Source organism: Lepidochelys olivacea (genome assembly GCF_965140295.1).
Source record: "Lepidochelys olivacea isolate rLepOli2 genome assembly, chromosome: 2".
NCBI lineage: Eukaryota > Metazoa > Chordata > Testudines > Cheloniidae > Lepidochelys > Lepidochelys olivacea.
The window spans coordinates 182,142,793-182,167,261 of record NC_140412.1 but is presented as its reverse complement, the minus strand read 5'-3'; the positions used below and the strand labels follow the sequence as shown (position 1 = coordinate 182,167,261).

General features: G+C 40.6%; 1 protein-coding gene across 1 annotated transcript in view; it reads right to left on the bottom strand.

Moving 5' to 3' along the window:
- The window catches only part of TBX20 (T-box transcription factor 20), a 49,055-nt gene extending 24,997 nt beyond the window's left edge, over window positions 1-24,058 (bottom strand). The window contains exons 1-6 of the mRNA XM_084619326.1: window positions 23,948-24,058; window positions 23,532-23,674; window positions 19,744-19,978; window positions 17,010-17,174; window positions 10,100-10,208; window positions 4,046-4,204 (exon numbers count right to left, since the gene is read on the bottom strand). Of these exons, the coding sequence (XP_084475452.1) occupies window positions 4,046-4,204; window positions 10,100-10,208; window positions 17,010-17,174; window positions 19,744-19,978; window positions 23,532-23,658 (795 nt within the window). The 5' untranslated portion in view covers window positions 23,659-23,674; window positions 23,948-24,058. The remainder of the gene's footprint in view (window positions 1-4,045; window positions 4,205-10,099; window positions 10,209-17,009; window positions 17,175-19,743; window positions 19,979-23,531; window positions 23,675-23,947) is intronic.
- Between the last annotated feature and the right edge of the window lie 411 nt (window positions 24,059-24,469).

The following is a 24,469-nucleotide window of genomic DNA, read 5'->3' as shown; positions in this document are numbered from 1 at the left end:
ATATGGGTGTAAGAGTGTGGTAAGGGGGAGGAACAGGATAAGGAGAGATGCTCTTTTGGCCAAGATATCCCTGGCTCTTCAAAACTTTAAAGGAAAAACTGCAGTCATCCTGAGAAACCAATAGAGTTGCTTTGGCTTACACCGGGGATGGATTTGCCTTCCTGTGATTTATTTGAGTTATACTGTCCAGTAAATTTTGTCCCCTGCTGTCATACTGCCTGTTGAGTCATTGTAAAGAATTCTTTGTGTACCCATCTACCCAAAATTGTCATTGGTGGTTTCAATTGGTTTTGTGATAAAATTGATCAAATCTGTACTTTTGCTTTCAATAGGCAGATTCTGTGCTTAAAATTTGGAAGGATGCAACAAAAATTAGGTTTGCCAAATATATTTTGCCCTGATGGAATTAAAAGGCTACTGGAAGCAAGGGTTTGAAGCCTGATCATCTCTCACAAAGCTGTGAGTGCCATCAGCTCCAGTTGAAGCCAATGAGAGTCCAGGGAACTCAGAATCTCCTGTGTTAACAGAGATTAGCACCACTGAAGAATCATCACCAATTTCATCCTGGCCTCCCCGTAAAAGGCCTGTGGTATATTGGTCACCACGTTGCTTAAAAATGGGCCTTGAAGATTCAGAAATTAAAACAAGCAATTCCAACTCCCTGAATGTTCACATGCTTTCATAGAGCAAGGATATATTAGTGCTGGGTGACCCATCTGAAACCAGAGAAGATTACAGCCAAATCTGACTCTTCATTCTGAGAGACCACTCTTCCGGGCAGGAAGTCCGAGGAGTGGGAGGGAAGGTTTATGAAAACTAGGGAAAGCAAAGGAGGACTGATGGGTTTTTTTCAAGTTGCTATCTATATTATACAAATGCAAGGTGTGGTCTAGTGATCTGACTACAACAAGTCTGGGAACTAGGAACTACAAATATATAGGCAGCCTCGTCTAGTAGATAGTGCACTGGACTGCAGTCAGGAGACTTGGGGTGAAATCTTGGCTCCATTGATGGCCATGGCAAAACTCCCATTGACTTCAGTGTGGTCTGGATTTCACCCTCTGTCACTGACCTGCTGTGTGACCTTGAGCAAGTCACTTCAACTCTCTGTGCTGTTGTTTCCTCTCTTACTCCTTGCCTTGTCTATTTAGAGTTCAAGCTTTTGGGGGCAGGGACTGACTCTTACTATGCGGGTTTATGAGGACCAGGAGTTATAGTGTGTTAGTATGGATTATTCAAGCACAATGGGGCCCCAATCTCAGCTGGGGCTATTAGGCATTCCCATAATGCAAATAAATGTTCATCACTAGTGCTGGTTGGGAATGTTCTGATGTTTTTTCCCTTTGGAAAATGCTGATTTTCAAAACTGAAACGGTGCATAGAAAAGGGTTGATCTCGACAAATCTCCCAATTCAAAAACAGGTTTGCAATAAAGTTCAAATTTGTCAAAATGTCCCGTTTTGACATTTCTGATATGAAAAGTTTAATAATTTGGTTCAAAGCTACTTTTTGTTTTGAAATTTTAGGGGGGAGGTTATATTTTTTTTAAAAAGGTCAAAATCAGAACAACATGTTTCAATTAATCCAAACCAGGCTCATGAAAAATTTTGAGATTTAGATTTTTCAGACCGATTTGGGATAGGACTCCTCCCGAAACCACTAGTTCTGACACTGACACATTGTGTAGGTTTGGGCAAATCATGTCAACCATAGGAACAACTTCCTCAGGATCGCGGTGGATTCTCCATCACTGACAATTTTTAAATCAAGATTGGATGTTTGTCTAAAAGATCTGCTAAAGGAATTCTTCGGGGGAAGTTCTATGGCCTGTGTTCTACAGAAGGGCAGCTTGAGGATCACAGTGGTCCCTTCTGGCTTTGGAATCTATGAATCCAGGAATCTTGAGGGAAACCGACTTAAATCTATTTTTGTGCTAATCAGATTGCCATTTCTCTAATACTAATGACTTGGTATGACATCCCCCGAGTGAAACTTGTCCTATCCGATGAAGTGAGCTGTAGCTCACAAAAGCTTATGCTCAAATAAATTGGTTAGTCTCTAAGGTGCCACAAGTCCTCCTTTTCTTTTTGCGGATACAGACTAACACGGCTGTTACTCTGAAACCATTCCACATGAGACTCACAACCATTTCTGATCTCACATAGAAATAACATTTATCCTCAGAGACTGTCTCACAAACAATCAGAAGAACATCTGCTAGAAAGCATTTAAAAATGAAATTTGACCTACAATTCAACTCTGTAGCAGTGGTTTGACTGTTAAACAAATGTATGCCCTTTAAATCTTAAAATATGAGATAGTTTGTTGAAAGTGTAATGTATTTAGCTTTTATCTAATAACCTGCAGAAATGTAATCAGCCCCCCTTAAAACAGCAAGGAAAGAAATGGCAGAAATGAAAAAATGTTCCATTTTCATTAGTCATAAATAGAATGACAGCATCAATCTCTAGGGGTTCCAGAGATGTTCCATTGAGAAATTTTGTAGTATTCATTGTATGTACTTAGGGAAGTTTTGTTTAGAAATGGCCATGATCTAAATGTCAGCGATAAGCACCAATCTATTGTACAGAAGTAAATTCCAGTTTTAAATTGGATTTTTAAAATTTGGCTGATTTCTACAGAAAGTCAACTGAACGCCCTTTTCTAAACAAATTTCTTGCTGGTGTACTATCTAGATTACTGCATGACTAATTTTCTTTTGCATTCAGTTATAAATGTGAGTTTAAATGGAAACATTTTGAGCTCTGGGGCAGATATTAAGCTAGGTTTGGTGTATGTCATAACTGTAGGAACTCCAAGTCATATCCTTAGAGAAAGAATTTTTAAAATAGTAGGTCAGACTACATGAGCTAGTGATCCCTTCTGGCCTTACACTCTATGAATATGATCTAAAGAGGTGCCTAAGGTACAGTACAATATTTATTTACATTGCTTATTCTCTACAACACACAGTAGCTTCATTCCATTTACCGCAACTGGAAGCTTTGTTTTCTGTTAGGAAATGTTGTACATTTTAGACAGAGTACTCTGAGTCTGTGATCATACAGTCCGAACATCTGGGAAGGTATTTGGCACATTACTAATCTAAACGTTTTTAATGTAGGCAAGAAAGTTAGCTAGTGCGTTAGCTATTCTCTTTTAGGATGTGATCCAACGCCCAGAGAAGTCAGTAGGAGTCTTTCTATTGACTTCAATATTAAAGGCCTTATCCAATTCCCACTGAAGTGTTTTCATTCCATTGTTTACAACCTTTCTAAATTTACTTATTACATCCAATGTTAAAAGCAGGTTCCATTGTTATGATCCTAGTCCATTTTGTGGATGTTATTCATTGGCGTACCAGTTTGATATTCAAATGTATAACTGGTATTATTTAGCCAGAGTGAGAAAGGCCTATTTCTGGGTTGTTTCCCTTACATGTTACCCTTGTAGCTTAATTAGTCAATTTTTAAAGTCCAGTCAGTCAATATATCCAAGCCAGGATATAGCTCAGCCAAAAGCTCTCTGACATAGGATCATTGGAAGTTGGAACAGCCCCAAGGTGAACTGATAGGGTTAATTTGAAAAGTACTAAACAATAATGGGCCACAGCTTTATCCACGTAGAAATAAAGATTCAAACTAAAAGGCTTGTTTCTGTAACCTTTACCTGTGAATAATTCTTATTGTTCTCTGAGTAGCTGTTGTTCTATTAATCCATTGACGTTATTAACAGGGGTGCTGGAACCGTTTGTATAGTGGAGGTGCTGAGAGCCATTGAATCAAACTGGATTTAATGGAAACCACGTCAAGCTGGGCCGCACCCCTACTTCCAGCACCTGTGGTTATTAGAAGTACACATGTATATACGAATTACTCTTGAATGGAAAGCGAGCAGGATCAGGCCCAAAGAGAGGAAAAAAGTCCTTGCGAGCTCTCTAACATCAGAGAGACGTCTATGCTGAATTAAAAGGGGGAATTTATTAACACAGAGAACTTTAGACAAGTTAATGAGAGTTCTAAAAATGATCTAGCATCACACTCACCAACTGATTCTGGTAGGCAGTGACTGCTGTGAAAACTGTTTCTGGAAAGATAAACGTCCTGAACTCTTCAGATTTCAGATTTAGCAAGGAGGCAGTGTGATCTTTCTTCTTAATGATGTGCACCCTGGGCTGGTACTTGTGCATGGAGTTCAAAATGATCTGAAGCAAAGAGTTACAAAAGGTTGTCCTGAGTTTAAGATTAAGACAACTTGAACAGAACATGACTGTAAAAAGCCAGCGCACATTAAAGTTACAGGGCTACACCATGGCAGCAGTAATGTAGATACATAGGAGCTGACTGTCAGAGATGCTGAGCACCTCCGCTTCCTTTGACTTCAATGGGTGCTCACTTCTGATAACCAGGCCATTAAGGCATAAATTTCAGAAAATGGCCTCCTTTTATGCGTGCACAAAATTCCTGAGCACACTCTCTCCAAGAATTAACACTTGTTCATCCAGGAGCTAGGTTTGACATGTGCACATTCTATCACTTATGTGCAAAGGTGTTTGAAGTTATTAACTGCCTAGGCAAGTTTGAGTGCTTGAAAAGTGTACACACAGGAGTGGGCAACTACAAAGTTGTGAACACATACAAAATGATGCCAGCTTGTGGCTCCTTTGGAAAAATAAATCAGGTGCTTATGGTGCAAACCTGGCTTTTAAAGCAGCTTGTCCTATATACTCAAATCTGACTGCTAAACTAACAGAAATCAAAAAGCAGAGGAGGACCATGAGTAACGCATCAAAGGGAATATTTGTTGCAAATTTTGCCGTTTTTCTTCATTAACATTTGCTTGTGGAAAAAAATCCATTCTTGTCTAATCCTCCAATTAACTGACTTCAGTGCCCACTGAAACCATAGGAAAGACACCCATTCACTTCCGTTGGCATCGGGCTGAGTTCTATTTGCCCAGTTTCTAATCACAATACTAGAATATAAAAATGAAATGTAGAGTTAGGTTTGCACCATTTTTCATTCTAGATATAATCACAGCTTTGAGACTAAACTGGCAGTGGGATTGGGTAGGTAGTTCCATTTTACAGGGCTGCAAGGAGCTCACAGGAAATTCAGTACATCATCTGGAATAGCCGATCTACATTCAAAGAAAAGTGTTAAACTGAAAGTCAACAGGAGAAACACAGTCTTTCTTGATAACTCAGTAAATAATGCAGGTTACCTATTGCATTACAGCTGTGCTCTTGCATCAGCTTTGTTACATCAGTCGATTCCTACTGTACCTTTTTCTCCTCCCATTGGGCCAAGTACTGCTCTGACTTGTACTCTGATTTCAGTGGGGATGCACATGTGCAATGGAGAGCAGAATTCAGTGCATTACAATCATCATGAGAATGAGACATCGTTTTAGTGCTTTGTGTAGTAAGCAAACGTTTACCATTTCAGTATTCTTCCTGACTCTGGCTTGCACTCTATTTCTGCATTGATTTCAAGCTCCTTGCTCTCACCTTCAAGACACTGCACAAAACATCACCTCATCTACTTCTCTGCCCTTCTCCCACTTCCCCTTCCATCCCCTAGGCTGCTCCAGAGTTTTTCACCTCACTGCTCTTTTGTCTTCTTTATCCACTCCCAACTGTGTGTCACTCTTAGCCCTCCAGATAGTGCATTTCAGTGCCCCTTTCTCTTCTTGCATACAAAACTTTCATAAACAACCTGGTTCATGAAGCGCATCAGCCATAAAGAAACGCTGTACTCTGCGCCCAATTCAAAAGTTATATGAATGATAGTTTAAGTCAGTAGTTCTCAAGTTTATTTGATCTCACCCCCCTTCTTTGTGTCTGTAGTTGTTTACACCTCTTCCCCTCCTCCCCCGTACTGCCACCACACAAGTGCATATACCTTAGGTGCACATGTATACTACTCTGTGTATGCCAGACAGAGATAAGTCTACTCATGTATGTATTAGATGAACAGTGAATGTGGCAAGGCTCGTAAATATTAGAGCTGGGTGAATACTGCAAATAAGTGTCCACTAATATTTATTCACATTTATAGGTTGAGATTTTCAACGTAGCTTAAGTGATTTAGGCACCCATTGTCCATTGAAGAAAGTTAGTGTCTAACTCCCATAGGCTACTTTGAAAATCCCAGATGGAATGATTACTCATAAGCCATGTTGATACCCTGTGTGTGCATTTTCTGGGAACACGCATGCAATCAAGTTTCTCTAGCACAAATGCCATGCAAGAGTTATACTCAGAGCTGGTCTAATCAGGGAATGGAAATAATACCATGTGATATATGTAACCAATCACAGCAAGGCATAAGTAGCAAGCCATAAAGTATATGAAATTTGTGAAAAATTTTACCAGCCTTTTAAAATACATTTGAGAAAAATCATTCACAAATGTTCCATAAATAGAAAGAAAGACAAAAGTGTTCAACATATTATTTCTATAATTACTCTTAGTTCTAAGATGTAAACCAGAGACACATACAAATGCAGAGTTTTACTGTGTGTTTCCTTGCAACAAACTTTATGTCATGCACACAATGAAAAGACTACTGCCCAGTGCATAGACTGAATACAAATAGTGCCATCACTGTTGTTATGTATATTAAGGATACAAGTCCAGAAGTCTCAGAATAAGAGAAGAAAAACAAATGCTAAGCTTAAAATTAAAAAAGAACATTTCTTCACTTCAGGTGGATTTTGTTTCAGAAAAAGAACCCTTCTATAAATAGAACACCTCACCACTTTACATCCTGTAACAACAACCAGAAGTGTCTTTCAGGGGATGGAAAGAACAAGTGACCATAAAAAACAGGGGTTAGCATAGTTTCAACTTTTGTATCTGAAAACCGAAAATATTAAGGCATTTTAAGGCCATTAAGACTCCCTCATGAGCCAATATGGCTCGTCAAATGCAATGAACATTTTAATAGGCCAAATAAGAGAACCAGTCAGAGAAAAGGAGCTTTTTAAATTCAAAGGTGCCATTTCAGAAGGCCTAAAAATCAAAGCTGCTTAACTCAAAAATATCATTGCCATAATTCAAAGAACCATCTGTTTCAAAGGCTTCATAGAATGAATTTGTTTCATAGGTCTATACAGTATCTGGTGATGGTATTTACATATTGACAACTACTCCAACATAAAAGGACACAAAAATTAAATGGAGAGTGTTCTAAAATAAATACATAGACCAATATGTTCTTCCCACAGCGTTTGGACCTGGTACTATAGTCCTTGTGTGGCACTGGATGTAAACAGGAGTGTTGCATGCAACCGGGATGCACTGTCAGGTCCTTTGTCTTTGGTGAGATCTTCCTTTATGGAAATGCCATCATCTTATGGTACATTGGTGCCCAGCAGATTTAGGATCAGACTCTAATGGCTCCCTGCACACGTGAGCAAGAAAAGAGGAAAGTTCTCTGCCTTGTTTCTCTGATTCTCCACCTGTGCAGGGGGTAGTCATGATCCAAGTGGTTGTATTCCTTGATGCAAGATTTGAGGGAGTCATAGTACTAGCCGTGTTACCACATACCGCAAAAAGGGTAGGCGTGGGTGAGGGTATGGACAGGCCCTTCCATCCTGCTACATGCTTTAGTTAACCAAATGAGGGGGAGAACATAGACTGCACCTCCAAAAAGGAGGTGGAGGTGCTGTCTCCAACACCACCAGAGGCATTCTCACTGCCTGACTCTCCTCAGGTAGAGTGGCTGCAGCCACTTCCACTAAGGCTATGTCCACACTACTCTGCCGCTGTAACATGTCCCGTGTAGCTGGTCTATGCCAACGGGAGAGAGTCTCCTGGTGGCATAATTAAACCACGCTCAACAAGCAGCAGTAATGAAACTTATGTCAGTCAGTGGTGTGGGGTTTTTCTCCCACACACCTGATGGACAAAAGTGCTAGTGGAGACAAAGCCAAATTCAGGGCACATCCACGCCCCTCCCAAACATGTTGCTGTTGCTTTGAAAGTCGCAATCTGGCCCTTAATAATTGCATAAGGAGATGACATCAGCAGCACTCGTAGCCATTCTATCGGACTATTTGCTACGCCAGTGTGTGTTCTTTGTGCAGGATTGTCCCCTTGTGTGGTATTCACAGAAGTGGGTTTCACTATAAAGTGATCGTTTGCAGCATTAGCTCAGGAAAGTGATTTTTTTAAAATGAACTGCCTTGCGTTTACAAAAAATATATTTGTTACAGCATGTAGACTGTCAGATTTTATATACATATATAAAAATGTCTTAGATCGTTTAAGAAAATAAATGCTTCACTCCTACAATGAATTCTACACAAGGGCATCCCTTTACCCACCTGGAGCCTCACTGATGTCAGTGGCCTTTGCATGCACAACATTCAGCCACACAGATCTCATTGCATCAAGATCTTAGGGCATGATCCTACGCTCATTGAAACAAAACAAAAACAAAAAACCGGCTTTGCTTCTAGAGATCTCTTATGGAACAAGAGCAAAAAACAAAAACAAAAACATGCTAGCCAGAAAAGTGTGTGGGGAGAGGATTTAAGAAAAATATACCTACAGCTCTTTAGAAAAGAATAGTGTGTTGGCATCTGTTCTTTTCTTTTTTTGCTTTCAGGAGGTATTGCCCATGAAAATGCTTTGGCTCAACACTGCTGTCCTTAAAACTCTCATTCATACTGGAAATATTCCTACTGGACAATTCAAACAGCAACCTGCTTTATCAAACACTCTGAAAAAGCAGTAAATAACCCACTGTAGGAGGAGGGGGTCTCCAATGTCTGATATCCCCATGCCTCAGTTTCCTTAGTTCGTATCTTACATGCCTCCTCCCTCCATAATTTATCTTTCAAAACCAGCTCTCCCTTCCTGGGGTCTCACTTATTAACACTAATTTACATAGTCTAAATCTTGTACAGGAAACCCTCCCATCCGGAGCCTACTCTTCAGGCTTGGGTTCCCTCAGGACTTCTTCCCACCAAGTTAGACAATTCACAAGGTCTTGAGCCTTCCCATGAAAAGGTTTCCCAGCAGAGAGCCACTGCTGATCCTCCCCCACCAGGTCAGGCTCCCAGCCACCTGCTCCCAGCCACCTGCTTTCTCTTTTCCAAGCCCGTTAACTTAGGAGGAAAACCTGGCACAGATCACAGTGGGGACTTAAACCCCTTAAAGGCCCGAGTTCACCCCATGACGCCCTGTGTTTAATTTATGTAAAGGTTGAGTGTTTCTATAGCCAACACAATTGACTTTGGAGCAACTTTGTCTTTTTAATTTTACATCCTTTGTTTCAGTGTTGGATTAACCCTTCCTGGTGTGTCAGGACTACATTACTGACACCAAGCCCAGTCCACTTTGGGTCAGCAAGTAAAAGACATGCCCCTGTTGAACCCCTCCCATGTAGATTGCTTAGTGCACTGACACCAAATTCAACAGAGCAGGATTTGCAAGTATACATGACAAGGCACTTGGTAGCGTCTAAGAGATCAGAGCACTATCCAGTGGGGCAAGTCAAAGCAAAAGAGAGATGGAAACATATTAGACAAAACCATGTGTGTCTCTTTTCTCTTCTCTTTGACACTGGATGTTGCCCCTGATTTAGGTCTGGATTCTGCCCCTTTGATAGCAGTGGAAATGGGATCAGAACACTATGATGATCTGGGCTTTACCCCATCCATCCCGTTAATAAATTAATATACAAATGATAAATCATGGAAGCTAAAGATAGTTCTTTTTTTACAAGCTGTCTATGGCCCTGGACTGCAATGGGTAATGCCACACATCTCCCACAAAAGGTAAATGTGACACTGATGAAAAGTGTTGAATTGACAAGCCAGGGAGTCTGAAGTCATCTGATCATCTCCAGCAGAGGGCAAACCGATGAGTACAAACTTTCCCACAAGCCTCTGCCATTGCACTGCCACTGACATGAAGGGACCACTTGTAAAGGTGGAAGGGTAGGTCAGTCTCAAAGCCCATTTGAACTTTTGCCATTGGGATCAGAGTGCCAAGAAGTGTGCCAATTAATGTCATACTGTAACAGACTCATAGCTAATTTGTGCTGGTTTTTTTTTTCCACTCCTTACCACAGAGTAGGTTACTCACATGCCCATGTTGATCCAGTTCATTGTTCGTCAGTTTCACTTTTTCAAAGGACACCATCTGCTTTAATAATTGTTCCCCTGTAAATGGAGAATCAGGGTGCACATACAACCTAAAAAAACAAACAAACATAGAGGTCTTACAGTCAGATTTGTGTAAATGGTACTGACTTTATAAACATGTATCCACACAAAATTAAAATAAGTCTTATGCCTTCACGATATCCAATGGCCTCACCAAGATGTATTTTCTCAAATCTTAGAACCACACTGATCTACCAGCAAAGCAAGAAATATAGGATTCCCTTAAGCTGCATCCATGAAATACCATAACTACTAATGAAAAATTATAGAAGACATGACTGAGTTCTTCACCCACTGGAATATAATGAAGAATCCATCTTTTTAAAGACTTTCTCATTCACTAAGCATATTATTCTTTTATAAGCATAACTAATTCTAATTCTAAAACTAAGCAGTGGATAAAAATAATCTAAAATAGAGACATTATTTCACTGTTATGTCTTTTTTCCAAAAGAAAAAATGATCATGTCTTCCAGCAGCTGTACTAATAAGCGCTTAAAATGACAATGACTCCAGCTCAAAGAAAAAGGCATACTGCAGTGAGAGAACTAGTCAGGGAACCCAGATAAGTTGTATTTTTTCTTATTATTAACGTGAAGCTTGGTAATTATATTCACCTGCACTGGGTCACTTTAGTTGTGATAACATTAATAAGAAGATAAAGGTTGCAGTCAGATACAGTGGTTTGACATGAAAAAAAAAATCATTGCCTCTATGTAGTTAACAAGCTGCTACTTGGGAAAGCTGGCAGGATGAAAGGAAGCACAGAGGATGTGTGAGACGCTTATGTTGTGACCAGAACAATTACAAGTGCTGGGCTCTTTAGCATATATAACTTGTATGTAACTGAAAATGATTTAATACTATTATTTGTTTGTGACTTTTAATGAAAGGAAGTTGTCCCAGATCCTCAGCTGGTGTAAACTGGAGTTATTCCATTTAAGTCAATGTCAATTAACACCATCTGAGGATCTGGCCCATTCTCTTCAACTGACTTATTTGGCCCAATCTTGGAATCCTCTCATTACGTCTGTGGCCAGGTCTGAGACCCATGATAGAAATTACAAGTTATCTCTTTCAATGCACGATTGCTTCTCCAGATGATTCTTTGCCCCAAAAAGAGTGCTAGATGTACATCATTGAGCGGTAGGTCCCTCGTATCTGAAAGAGGGTGTGGGATGGGAAAAACAGTGCGCCATACTCAGTGTTGTTGACTCTCATGGTTTTATCATGAGACTTGTAATAAATGGAGTTTATCTTAAACCCCCAGCTCTTGGAGTTATGTTATTTCATGAGCACCTCAGCTTTCATTTTAAAAAAAGGTCTTTAGCCCTCATGGTTGTGGATAAGAGATAAAAAATGTTAACCCTACTGGCTCAAAAGCCAGAAGGTAAATAAAAAAGAACCCAAGATGTATTGTTTTTAAACCTCATGATTTGTAAGCCAGTCTTGTGATTTTTGGGAGCCTGACTCATGATTCTGAATGGTTGGGTTTGGCAATACTGCACACCATTTTCACAGAGAATCAATCTTACCAAGATATGACTAACTAGGATCAAAGAGCCAAACTATTTCAGATGTATGTTTGGAGAGTGAGTAGAGACCATTCTGTGTTTACCTGCTGGGCACAGTTACCTTAAACCAAACACACACAGTTAACTCTTGCCACAGCAATGGGGGCCTATACATTGGTTGAATACTAACAGTTACCTTGATGGGAAAGTCACAGAGGGAGGTCATCCCCCGTGTCCTACCCATGGTTGCTTGCACATATTAATGTGCACTGTTGGCCATGAGGATTTTTCTTCAGAGATTTTGCCTGTGGCACCATAGATCTCAACCACTCTTTTGGATTTTAACTCACTGGTTAGTCCCAAGTAATTTTCTCTTTACACATTTGCATGTGCCTTGCATCATACAGAAATATATGGTCCCACATGTTTGAACTGTACCGATCTACAGACTTCTCCCATAACCATATCTGGTAAACCAAACGCAGGATGATTCAAAATTAGATATAGTGGGCGGCTGGTGCACAGAGAACTGATGAACAAATAGATTAGAGAAATAAACACAGGCATTCCATTGGAATACACAGTACTCCCAGTGAAGTTAGTGAGCACTTTGCTATGAGAGGTTCAGTTCCATTTACAAAGATTTTAGGAGCCACATTTTGATATAAATGTATGGTTTACTGTAAGTTATTTTACATTACCTGCAACAGTAGTCAAGGTTTAAGCTGATTACTTTAGGTTCCTTCTAGTGTATTCATTACATTTACCTTTTGTTCAGTTTGTTAATATTGGGCCTGATCCTGGAAGCCCTCCAGGCCTATGACTTTTAACTGACTTAATTTGTACTTTGTACAGACAGAAAGTTGGCAGAATCGGGCTCAAATTTCAAGTTTGAAAATGTAATAAAAAAAGTTTCTTTGCTACTGTCTGTTACAAATGCATAAATAATACACATTCAATCCCCAGACCATTATGGGTCTGTTAGGCTAGCCAAGTCAATGAAGCAAAAACATTTCTCAATGCAAAAAGGGAGAGGAAAGAGGGAGGGTACAGTATAAAGGTACATGCAGGAATTTTTAAGACTGGTATTTCTTTCCAACATTCTCTGTAGCTTGTAAGACAGACAGAAAGAAAAAAATCTATCCCTGGAAGCACTTTAAAAGCTTTACAAGGATTTTCTGAAAAGTGTTTTTATTCAAGTCACATAAACTCGATTTAAATGTTGACAGCAGGAAGAAAAGGATGTAATTGTTATTTATAGTGAAGATCCAGGAAGGGATCATCTTCCCAGTGGCATCATATAGTACTTATTAATTTCAAGTACCGTTGTTGTTCTAGTGTTGAAAGCTACTTTTATAGTAAAATAAAGAAAAACCTTAAGGCCCTAATCCTGAAGCAATTTACACATCTGCATAACTGTACTCCCATGAATAATCTCATTGACATCACTGAGACTATTCATATTGGTAGAGTTATACATGTACGTATATCTTTGAAGGATCAGCATCTTAATGCCATAGGTTCTGTCTGATCCTGCAAACACTTAAGCACATGGAGTAGCCCCAATTATATGTCTCATGTTACTAAAGTTAAAGCCCAGGTGTGTTTGCAGGCTTAGGATCTTAGAAATCATTTAGGTGAAAATGTAACCACTGACCTGATACTGGGAGCAGAACTGAACTCAAATTTAAGTCAATAGGAGTTTTACCTTTAATTTCAATTTGAGCAGGATCAGGCCCTGAAACTTTATTAAAATAAATAAATAAAACAGTATTAAAATATTGGTTTTAAAAATAATTTTATATCATATGCACCCAGCACAAAAATATAAAAAAGAAAGGGTCATTTGTTTATCTCTGTTGTCAGCAGCCGAGATTTATGACAAACCTACCCAAGTTGTGGGAATTCCCACTACACATCTACAAAGTGTTGTGTACAGTTGATATACAGTTATCATAAAATCCTGCAAGACCCCACAGCATCTCAGAAAGTACCCAAGGGATTCAGCAGTTTTTAGCTCACAACACTGCAGTCAGATTATTCAGATTTAAGAGAGCAAAGAGAAGGGTGCAAGAAATCAAAAAAGACACAGATAGGTAAACACCACTTTAAAAAAATAGCAGTTATCAATTACTTACTTGCAGCAATACATTTAAACAGATCTTATTTGATAAAATGTTAGCACTGACATGCCAAAACCAGCAACAGATCAGTGTAACACAAATACACCAGAGCTCCCCAAATCCTGCCATCCTTTACAGATATTACCTTCCTTCTTCCACAAGGAAATATTATATTTTTCAATAAGAAATAAAACTGTGAGTAAGCAGCAAATTATTATGTTAACAGAAGGGCTAAAAGAACAACCTATAGCCTGGTTTATGATCCATATTGTTTTGGTTAAACATGGTGAAAATGAAGCAGGGACTGTCATTTGCCATATGTTTGTACAGATACTGTACCTGATTGGGACCTCTAAGTACTGCCACAATACAAACTTTAAACAATACTACTAATAAAATCATATAGAGCTTGACCGTGGTCCCGTCAAAGTCAGTACGAGTTCAGCTGGCGTGAGATCAGCCTCTTCATGTCCACATAATATATTACTCTGAATTTTTTTATTGAGATGATCTATATTAGCTAGCTACAAAACCAACATATGGATTATTAGCATATCTAAAGGGATCCAAAATGCACTGGATGCAAGAAACCAAGAATCCCATCCTAAGGCCATTTGTGTACTTTCCTGAATTATTATTATTATTGATGTTATTTTGACTGTAAACTCTTTGGGGCAGGAACCATCTTTTTTGGTCTGTGTTTGTACAGCACCTAGCAAAATGGGATCCTGATCCAACTGAAGCTCTTATGTGCTACCACATACAAATTAATGAATAAAGAAGAAAAGAAAAAGAAAAGGGAAAGGGAAAAGTAAATTATTGTTTTCCCTGAAAGCAAACACAACTGCTAACTTGCTGAATCTGATGTACCTTTGTCATCTGAGCATAGACATTTTTTCACTGATACAAAACCTGAACTGCCTACCAGAGATCAGCAGTCTGTGAGATGTCATGTGTTCTGTAGGATTGCTCGCATTTGGCCCCATATTTGCACACAAGAAAATGCTTCCATTTTTTCCTACCTATCTTAGGTATTTCTCATGTGCCTGTCTTTATAGCGTCCAAGGCCCTGGCTCTGCATTTAGAACTCTGCAGGTGGGCCCCAGTGCACACGCAGAGCCCCATTGAATTCAAAGAGGTTCCTTGTGGACACAGGAGTCCGCCCATATGGTTCTCAGTGCAGGATTGGGACTGTGACCCTAAGCACCCCTGTATTCAGACTCTACACATGGTTGCAATGATGTTTGTACAAAATATGCCTTGTAAGGTATCATTTCAAAACTAATAACACACTGGTCATTAATGTCATTGTAAAATGCATGGGTTAACCTTACAAGTGAAGTTATGTATTCCCTCTGTATAATGTTACTAGAGCATGTTTAAGACAAAGAGAGTAGCCTAAGTAAAGGTGATAAACAGGTATGTCCTAGAAGGAACATTGGTTTACCTCAATTTACATACTAACCATAAACAAAGCTATCAAGCTAAACCAGTGGGGTTGTCTTGAGCCTGAACTTGAGAGACAGAGAACTGACATGACTCCTGCCCCCCAGGCAGACACAGGAGACTGAATCCCCAGAAGGCCTTCCTGAGTTTGAGAACAAAGACAATTCTTTGGGAATGAGAAAGGTCCTGACAGAGAGACAGTCGGCCGTGCAGGACAACAAATAATTGGTGAGAGAAACCATCTTAAACAAAGACTGTACCTTGCTAGATTAAGTTTTAGACTTTTAGATGCATTTTCACTTTTATTTGCTTGTACCATATCTGCCTTTATTTCTTTTATTTGGCATCATTTAACCTATGTCAAGTTGTTAATAAACTTGTTTTATTTTAATCTAAACTAACCCAGTACTGTGTTTGAAGTGAAGTAGTTGCTTACTCCAGTTAATGTGGCAAGGTGCTGGGTACGGATTCTTTAAGGGAGCAAACAAACCTTATTATGTCTCTGAGTGGTCCAGGAGAGGGCTGGACATTTCAGGGCAGATGGTTTGGGGGAAATTCGGGACTGGGGATATGTTGGGGTCTCTTGGCTTAGAGATAACCAAGACTGGTGGAGATCAGAGTGTGGCTGTGGTGTAACAAGCAGGCTGCTGGAGTCAGAGTTGCTGAACCAGGGCTTACCACACAGATACTCAGTGCATGCTTGTATGCTGGCTGAGAACATCCAGACAGGAAGCTACAGCAGCAGCTCCTTTTAAGACACGCAGGGTTACAGGACAAGCAATGACACAACCACTCACTGGCCTGGGCTGCAGCCCAAAACGCGACAGAAGCCTAACGCTCCAATTCAGAAAAATCAGCAAGGCATCTGCTTAAGTCTTAATTAAGTCGGTGGTGCTTGAGTAGGTCCTTAACTCCAACCTTGTTCAGCACAGACGTAAGGACACGCTTACATGTTCTGATAAATTGAGACCTACGTGCTGAAGCTTAGCTAGCTCTGTACCGAAGCTGAGGCAACCTGCCTGCCCACATGTTCCACAATGAGTTCACAACCATGTCGCACCAATTGCTGTGAGGCAATCGTTTTAGAAGTGAACTGTCTGTTTTGGTCATTGTGAAAAAGGGGTTAACTTGTTTAACTTTATTTATTATTCCAAAGTTTCAGAAATCCTACATTTCCTGAAAAAATGACCCTTGTGTGTGTGTTTTTATATTTGATACATGCACACTAGGTGACATAAGAGATGAGTATAGTATAGTAGTAAACTCATTAATTGGAAAACATTGGTCAGTGGTTAGTAAATAATCTGGAAATTCTACTTTAAATGGTATCAAAGCTGTAATTTAATATTTCTACTGGCATTGAGCTGAAGGCACCTGGATTGCTTTAAAAAGGAGGCCCAAAGGAAAAAAGTCATAACAAGAGGAAAATAAATGTCTTTTTTAAAGTTTCCTTCTCTTTTGATTGTCAGAACCATTTTTTGTAACTGATCCTCAGGCCAAATCCTGCTTGCCTTTGGAACCTCTAGCATAAGTCAAATATTTGGCTCATGTATGGATACAGGACTTGACAGTGCACCACTGAAATTAATGGGAGCGTTGCCATCAGCTCCAGTGGACAAAGACTAAGGCTCTTAGAGCACTGTTTGCAAACAGCTTTGAACGATCATTCAAAGGTACTTTTTCAGCATTTTCTTTAAAAAAAAAAAAAGAGAGAGAGAGAGAGAGATCAACTATGAAATGAACAAACCTTGCAGGAAGCGGAGGGTCAGCTTTTCCAGCTACCAACCAGGAAGATCTGTGGTAAGCGTATCTATATCTCTTATTGTCCACTGGAACTATATCCATTAGCACTATGTACCTGGCCTCAGGATCCACTCCCGAAAAGGAAACCCTAATAGTAGGAAACATCCTCCTGAAATAGAAGGAAATTAGAAAATAAACATATGAAAAGGCAGCAGAAAAAGGAGCTTTTGAAATGTTGCTCCAAATTTAAAAAAAAAAAAATTACATTCAAGTCACCAGGAAGAAAAAAATTTCAAAATATTTATATTTCAATTTGATGGGCATTTAAACCATCTGTACCCCTATAAAATACACATAGAATGGATACCCTGATATTAGAGTAATTTTTTGAAATAGGAGGAAATATAAATTTTTATATGGTATATATTTTCTGCCTAGGAGTTAAAGTATAATTATTCTAATTTCAGAGTTTCATTCGTATAGACACAGTGTGATTTTTTTCACAAATATACATATATATATTGGAGCTGAGAAAATATTGCAAAAACTATTTTCATTAGTATTTCTGCAAATGTTGAACTTATTTTCTTTTACTCTGTTAATGTTTTCCAGAAGTATTCCAGCAAATGCGCTTTCTTTACAAGAACTTTGGTGAAAAATTAATGTTAAGACTAAACACTCCAATATTTACCAAAAATGGCATTTCAAATTGCTTAAGTAATAAAAACGAGCACTTCCAATTGCAAATGTTACACCTGATGTTACAACACAAAACATGCATTGCTATTTGATACTTACAAAAATCATATAATCAGGGAATTAAACTACTACTAAGTGACTTACACAGCTACCAAACATAACACAAATTGTGAATTTTCAAAACTGTTTTTGACTGACCTAAAAACCAACAGATTTTTACTGGAGGAATTTATGAGTAACTTAAAATAAGTATGGGGGAGTTGCACATGAGTTGTGACCCTAAAAAGGAGACATTTGTCAAATTTATATTATGATTTATTTCTCCAGGACTCTCTCTGTGTGTGCACAAATACACAGCTACAAAGTTATAACACAAAGTAAAAATTTTAAAAAACTATATAACATAATGTCACAAAACTATATAAAAACTATATAAATTCACAAAGATCACCTGTCTATGTTGCTCTGGTTTACAACTAATAAAGGGCCCAATTCTGCTTCCACTGAAGTCTATGGTCATTATGGCTTATCTCTTGTTATTTCAGAAGCTTTTGCCTAGATCCTGCCCAATTGTCAACAAAGGGTTTGAACCTAGCCACTGAATCATTGGGAAGTCATGCAATTAATTTCAGTGGGATCAGGAGCAGCACAACCATAGAACAGACTCTGTGATGTGCATAGTCTACACTCTACAGGCACTTTCCCAAGCAGAGAGATGTCCCCTAAATCAGTAGGGCCCCAAATCCAAAACCCAGTGAAATCTCTAGAAGCCTTTGATGGGGCTGGAGGGGGTTACTTCTTAAATTATAAAGGAAAGGAGACAAAGCAAAGTGAAAAGCATCTTCCTTAAATCTGCAAAAGGGACATTGGAAGCTCAGGCTTTTAAGGTCTCCACAAGAATCCAAATGCATCTGAAGTTCTTTCCTGCATTTACAAATTGCCTATTAGGATCTAATTCATTGTACCTCTCTCAGTGCTTTTGAGCCTGTCTATCTGGGTCAATGTTTGGGAGCAACCTCTACTCAAAGGGTCAGAACCAACAAGCGCTCAATGCTAATGGCATGGGAAGCATGCCTCTCCAAAGTTGAAAGGCCAGACTCTCCTGTACAAGAGCTAAGAGGATCAGTGGGTGGGAGGAAACTGAATGATGCACCCTTCCCAACAGCTACTCCGCTTCCCAGGAGCTCTGAGTAGGATACTTGCAGCACCTCCAGCACAATCTGGTAACACCAGCAGATGTTGATTGGTCAGCGGATTGCACCAGGAGCTTTCCTCTCCAGGAAGCTCCATGGTGTCTGTGTGACAAAGAACCAGCTGGACCTCTCTCTCTCTGACCATGACAGGCATAGTGCTGGCATAGGGCCTGCAGGGGGCGCTAAGGGACTCTATAGTAAACCCAGGGCAAACAATTTTAAAATAAATGGGATTTTAAAAAAAAATACTTGTTTCTTTTGGGAGTTCGGGGTCAAACTTGTCATTCTAAAAGCGAATGTAGAATAGTGTTTTAAACCATGTAGCGGTTGGGAGCGGGAAATGCATGCAATAGTTTAGCACGGGGTGCAGACGGTGCAACTTGGGAGGATGATCCTGGGGGTGAGCATTGCTCAGAGGCCCGGGGAAGCGACCCATCCCGCGGGCTGGACACCTCTCTTCCCAGCTCAGACGCACAGGGGGATAAGAATAAGCTTGTGCTTTGCAAGCAGAGCCCACGCCCGCCCCCCCCCCCTTAGCACCGGGCGCTGCCTGGTGGCCCCAGCGAGTCCCAGGGCCCTTCGGCGCCTGCGGGCTGCTCCCCTCCATCACCGATGAGCCAGCGCTCGCAGCTGTTCTGCCTCCCCTCCACCTTGCCGGGTGTAGGGCGAGTCCCACCCAGCCCTACAGCAGCTGGCCGCATTTTTTTTTTTTTTTTTTTTTTTTTTGTAATTCCCTGGGGTTTTCTTTACAAGTCCCTTGTAACAGGCCGGCAGCACAGAAAACGGGGCGAGTACACCGCCCCCCCCATTCATTCCCCCGCTCCCCATGCTGCTCTCCAGCCTTACCTGCCAGACTTGGTGATGATCATCTCGGTGCCCAGCTCGTGGAACTTGTCCCACAGCTCCTTGGTCTCCAGGCTGCAGGAGATCTTAGCCATTTCCTCACTAGGGATGATGGGGGTGGTGGGGATGAGGGGCTCGGTGCAGAGGGCGGCCGGGCTGGCGCTGAACTCCCCGTGGGGATCCAGGCTGGACAAGTCACTCAGGGGCTGAGCGCAGGAGGATTTCTCAACAAATTGTTCTGAAAGAGGAGAGAGAGAGAGAGGGAGATGACAATGAGGAGAGACGATCCTTGCTCTGAAATATAAGGCATTTAGGTTCTGAGCCGTGTAGACAAGGACTCCATCAGGAGCCAGTAGTGCAATGGGCTCCTGTCTAAATCTAAACCACTGTACAGGGCCAAGTCTTTCCAAAGTCACTAAAGATTTTTGGGAGTGTAACTTGAGACGCCTTAAAATGGGCCTGATTCTCAGAGTCCCTCTTAAAGGGACTGCTATCCAGGTGTCACACGGACACTGAATCCCTTAAACTAGCTTGGGGGTGGGGGGGTAGGGGGGGGAAGCTTGGTCCCTGGGAATATTACCTACTGGAGAGACTGGACATGAACTGCTTTCTGCTGTAGTATTTCCAATGGAGGAACAAATGCAGCCCTTTCAGGATCATGGACATTCTCGCATCTCAAATGACAGGAGGTCGCAAAAATAGGAAGCTGGGAAATTTCTCCCTCAAAGGGACTCAGGACCGGAGGAGAGAAACCCCCGGCTTTCCCTACATCTGAATCTCAAGAATGTCGATCATTTATATACAGTGACGTTTCCCCCACTTCCCCGAACCCAGAAAGCATTTCCAGAACTGAGTGTTCAGAGAAGAACATAAGAACGGCCACATAGGGTCAGACCAATGGTCCATCTAGCCCAGTATACTGTCTTGGTGCCTGGTGCTTCCGAAGAAATCAACAGAACCGGATTAAGTTAAAAGTTTCAGAAGAAAATGATCAACAGGGGAAGAGACTTGACTGTATATTTGCACTGGTTTTCTACCCTCGTGTGACCAGAGATCCTTGTGCGGAGGGCACTTCAAACACACAGGAAAGCTGATTGTCCAATATCTCCTGCTAATAGGGGATTTCAGTGGAAAGGTCACTTTGCCACTGACCACAGGATGACTAATTCTCATTAAAACAGGAGCATTCGGCTCCAGTTTTGATAAGGGCAGACTGCGCAAGTCAGTGTGATTGAATGCAGGAGAGTTTTCTAATTGTTTCCATTATCATAACCCTTAAAAAGAAACTTCTTGAGTGTGATGCAGGAGATATATTTTGTGGGTAGAAAGTGTTTTGTGGGCGGCGTGGATATAACTATAAAACAGAAGCCAACACAGTAAGAGGCGATTCTGAAGTCTTTGCAGAGACTCATTCTTGTTCTTTCCCCTCTCCCCTTTGTTATAATTACAGTTTTGCAGGTATCCTAACAAGGTTGACCAAACACTTCGCCTTAAATCTTTTAAACGACTGCGCTTACAGTAAATGAAAGAGAAGAAAAATACAGCTAACACATTTTGAAAGCAGTCAGTATATTTACCAGAATACATGATTATTAAACAAAGGATGTACATGTGTTGTTTGGAAACTGGCGTCCTCAAAAGAGGTTTTAAAAATAATCTATATCTGGCGTTGGGATATTTTGCCCATCAGTAAATTATGGATAATACAGAGACAATGCTATTAATATTTTGTCTAGGATAAATGTATGTGCAAACACTTCAGACTATTATTTTCTTACTTCAAAGAAACATACAAGTTTTGTAAAGTACATTTAATAGTTTAACTTAATTTTCATCTGAAACGAAACCAATTCAAAGAGAGATTATTATTAGAATAATCTCTTCCGTGTTATGTTAGAACGTTAACGAATTCCACTGTCCTGGTTTCATTTTATACGATCTTGGATCAAAAATACAGCAATATGCTTGTCATATTATTTGAATCTCCAGACTCAAGCGAACTTTACTTGAACAAATAGGCTGTTAAAATCACAAAGCAGCGATTTCTCCCCCACATCCTCAAAATACAAATATCGAATTAGGATATTTGGTGTACTAGATTATTTTTAATGTGTTTTGGAACATGAGAAGAAATCGAATATGACTTGAAGAAGTGTTTCCAGTAGACATAGACAAAAGCAGTAAATAATCCAAAAGGGAAGTTAAATACTGCATTCTGTGTCAAGCATACATTTTATAACGTATCCGGCCTACATCCCATCATAAACCAAAAATTAGAAAACAAAAAGAATATTTAAAACAGAAGAAAGATTTTGTAGATCAGCCAGTGTATAACTTTATTAGATGTAGCAGATATCAAGCGATCTGGCAATACTTACTCCGTCCAATTTTGGTTTAATACTATTAATCTAGACCCTACCATTCTGGAGAAAGTCTTTTTTTTTTTTTTTTTGTCTTTTATTTTTGGTAATTTTCTGCGAGTTTCTGGATATAGGCATAAAAAAATCTGGACGTTCAACTCGGTAGTCTTGAATCACATTCACTAAAGGGTTTAAATAATTGTAAGCGAACGCATTTGTTGAAACTCACAATGACTTATTATTCAGAATGATTATGTATTAAACATAAATAATTTGATTTTTGCTTCTCACAGGGTGCATAGGCTAAGTAATCAAAGGGTAAGAAACAAAAACTTTCAGAACGGTTTACATAATTTCATTAGCGCTTGTTAACCTGCAAACAATAGCGTAATAATTGTTTTCGGGTTTTGTTTGTTGTACTTCTTAAAGTACAGGTAATTTACATAACAATTTAAAGTAGTGTCTCTTGCATCATTCACATGAGTGGAGAGAAACGTATCTGCCTTCTTCCTCACAGACTGAAATTTTCTATAAATGGTAAAGGTTGTTAAATAAACAGTGTCACTAAAAGTGGACTAATTTGGAAAACGGTTACTGGTTAATGTTCTAAACTACCTCGACTGAAAATGACGGCAGGAATAAAAAAAAGATGGCTTTGTGATAAAGTTTTAGCTTCCGTAAGGAAAATAAATATAAGAACTTAAAACAGAAGATACAAAAGTTATTCTGTGACTTGTGCCGCAGTCTAGCGAATTTCGCAATTAAACAGCAATTTTAAAATTCTCTTGCTGGTGCTAGTTATTTATTAAAATTACTCATGTTCTCCCATTAAATGCAAGTACGCGAATGAAAATATGAACGTGTATATCATGCAATCTAGCTTTATAATTTGCTAAAATTGGATCCCAGCTTGGCTAACTTGCCCTTTTATGTATACCCTTTGCAACTATTACTGCCTCCAAACCTCAGGTTTCAGCGACATCTGGACTGGTTGCGTTGAGTTTTGGTGTTATTCTGAGGGAAAGCCTCGCCTTAAAACAGTAATCAATGCCACAAGGAACCAATTTAAAATACAGGAAAATGGACAGACAATACTCAAATGCGTTAGTATTTCTTTGACCAGACTAAAAAGAACACACAGAGAAAGCCAGAACATGGACCAAACTCAGCCTGGATTCCTCACACATCTGCCGCGTAGCATTTAAACAATTTCCTTTACTTTCTTTGCTTCGTATCTGTTGGCTTCGCGACACTGTGTTCTGACTTTCAAAGCATTAAGTGACACGCAACGCCCCTCCCTCCCAACAGATATTTGACTTCATTCCTCTCTAGCTACCTGCTTCCTGGAACGGACCAGAGATCCGTTTGGGCAGGACCGACACAGGATCCAGTCCCGCGGCTGAGACAGCACGGCCCAGGAATACAACTTACCCAGCGGTTTGATGGTGCTCTCTGCACTTTCCTTTTCTTTCGAGCTTCCACTTGACATGAGAGCAGCAATGGAGAACGCGTTGGCTCTGGAGGAGAGCTGAGGTTTGGGGGATGCTGTGTACTCCATGATCACAGAGTAAATCCTACACACACCAAGCAAGAAGGTCTTAAATTGATCCCCAGCTTCCAGCCAATAACAAATAAAAATCCTACAAAACTAAGCAGCGGAGCCACCCGAGAGAACACAGAGCCGGCTACTCGGCCCGGGAACCAAACTTAGGAGAGCTTGCGGGGCCGGGGGAGGCAAGGAGACACTGCGGGGCCCACCACTTTGTGTGTGTGGAGAATAACTAGGATTTCACAACGCCCGCGGGGTCGGATCTAAGGCCCCGGACAGGATTAGGTTAAACTGTCACCATCCTCTCCCGGGCGCTGCGCTAGATGGCTCGCTGCGTGTGAGAGAAGCGAGTTGGCTCCGGCGGCGACTCTCTGCTGGTGGGAGCCGGAGCCCGGAGTGGCTCAGAGGGCAGAAGGGTGGACACTGCGATCAGTCGCACACTTTCCTCCGCCTTAATTTGCTGGCCGCAGAGATCCTATCGGCTGCTGGCCAATCGGCTCCGGGCCACGTCAAGGGCTTTCTGATCCTCTTGATAGGACGTGGGAGGAGGGAGCGCTGAGCTCTTTAAACTCCCCTCCCTGCCTTCCTTATGTCTCTAGCCAAGAGGAAAGGCAGGAGCGGCGCAGGGCGAGCCGATAGACTGCAGCGGGTCACACACACGAGCTATTCCGAGCAACCGCAGCTTGGAAGGACAACCAGGGAGGGTGGATTTCAGGGGACCGCCGCGCGATCCAGCCCAGGCTTTGCCCATGGGCAGAGATGCATTTTCCACAGCTGGGATGGTCGCTCACCAGTCTGTGGAAGACTGTATGTTTCAGAT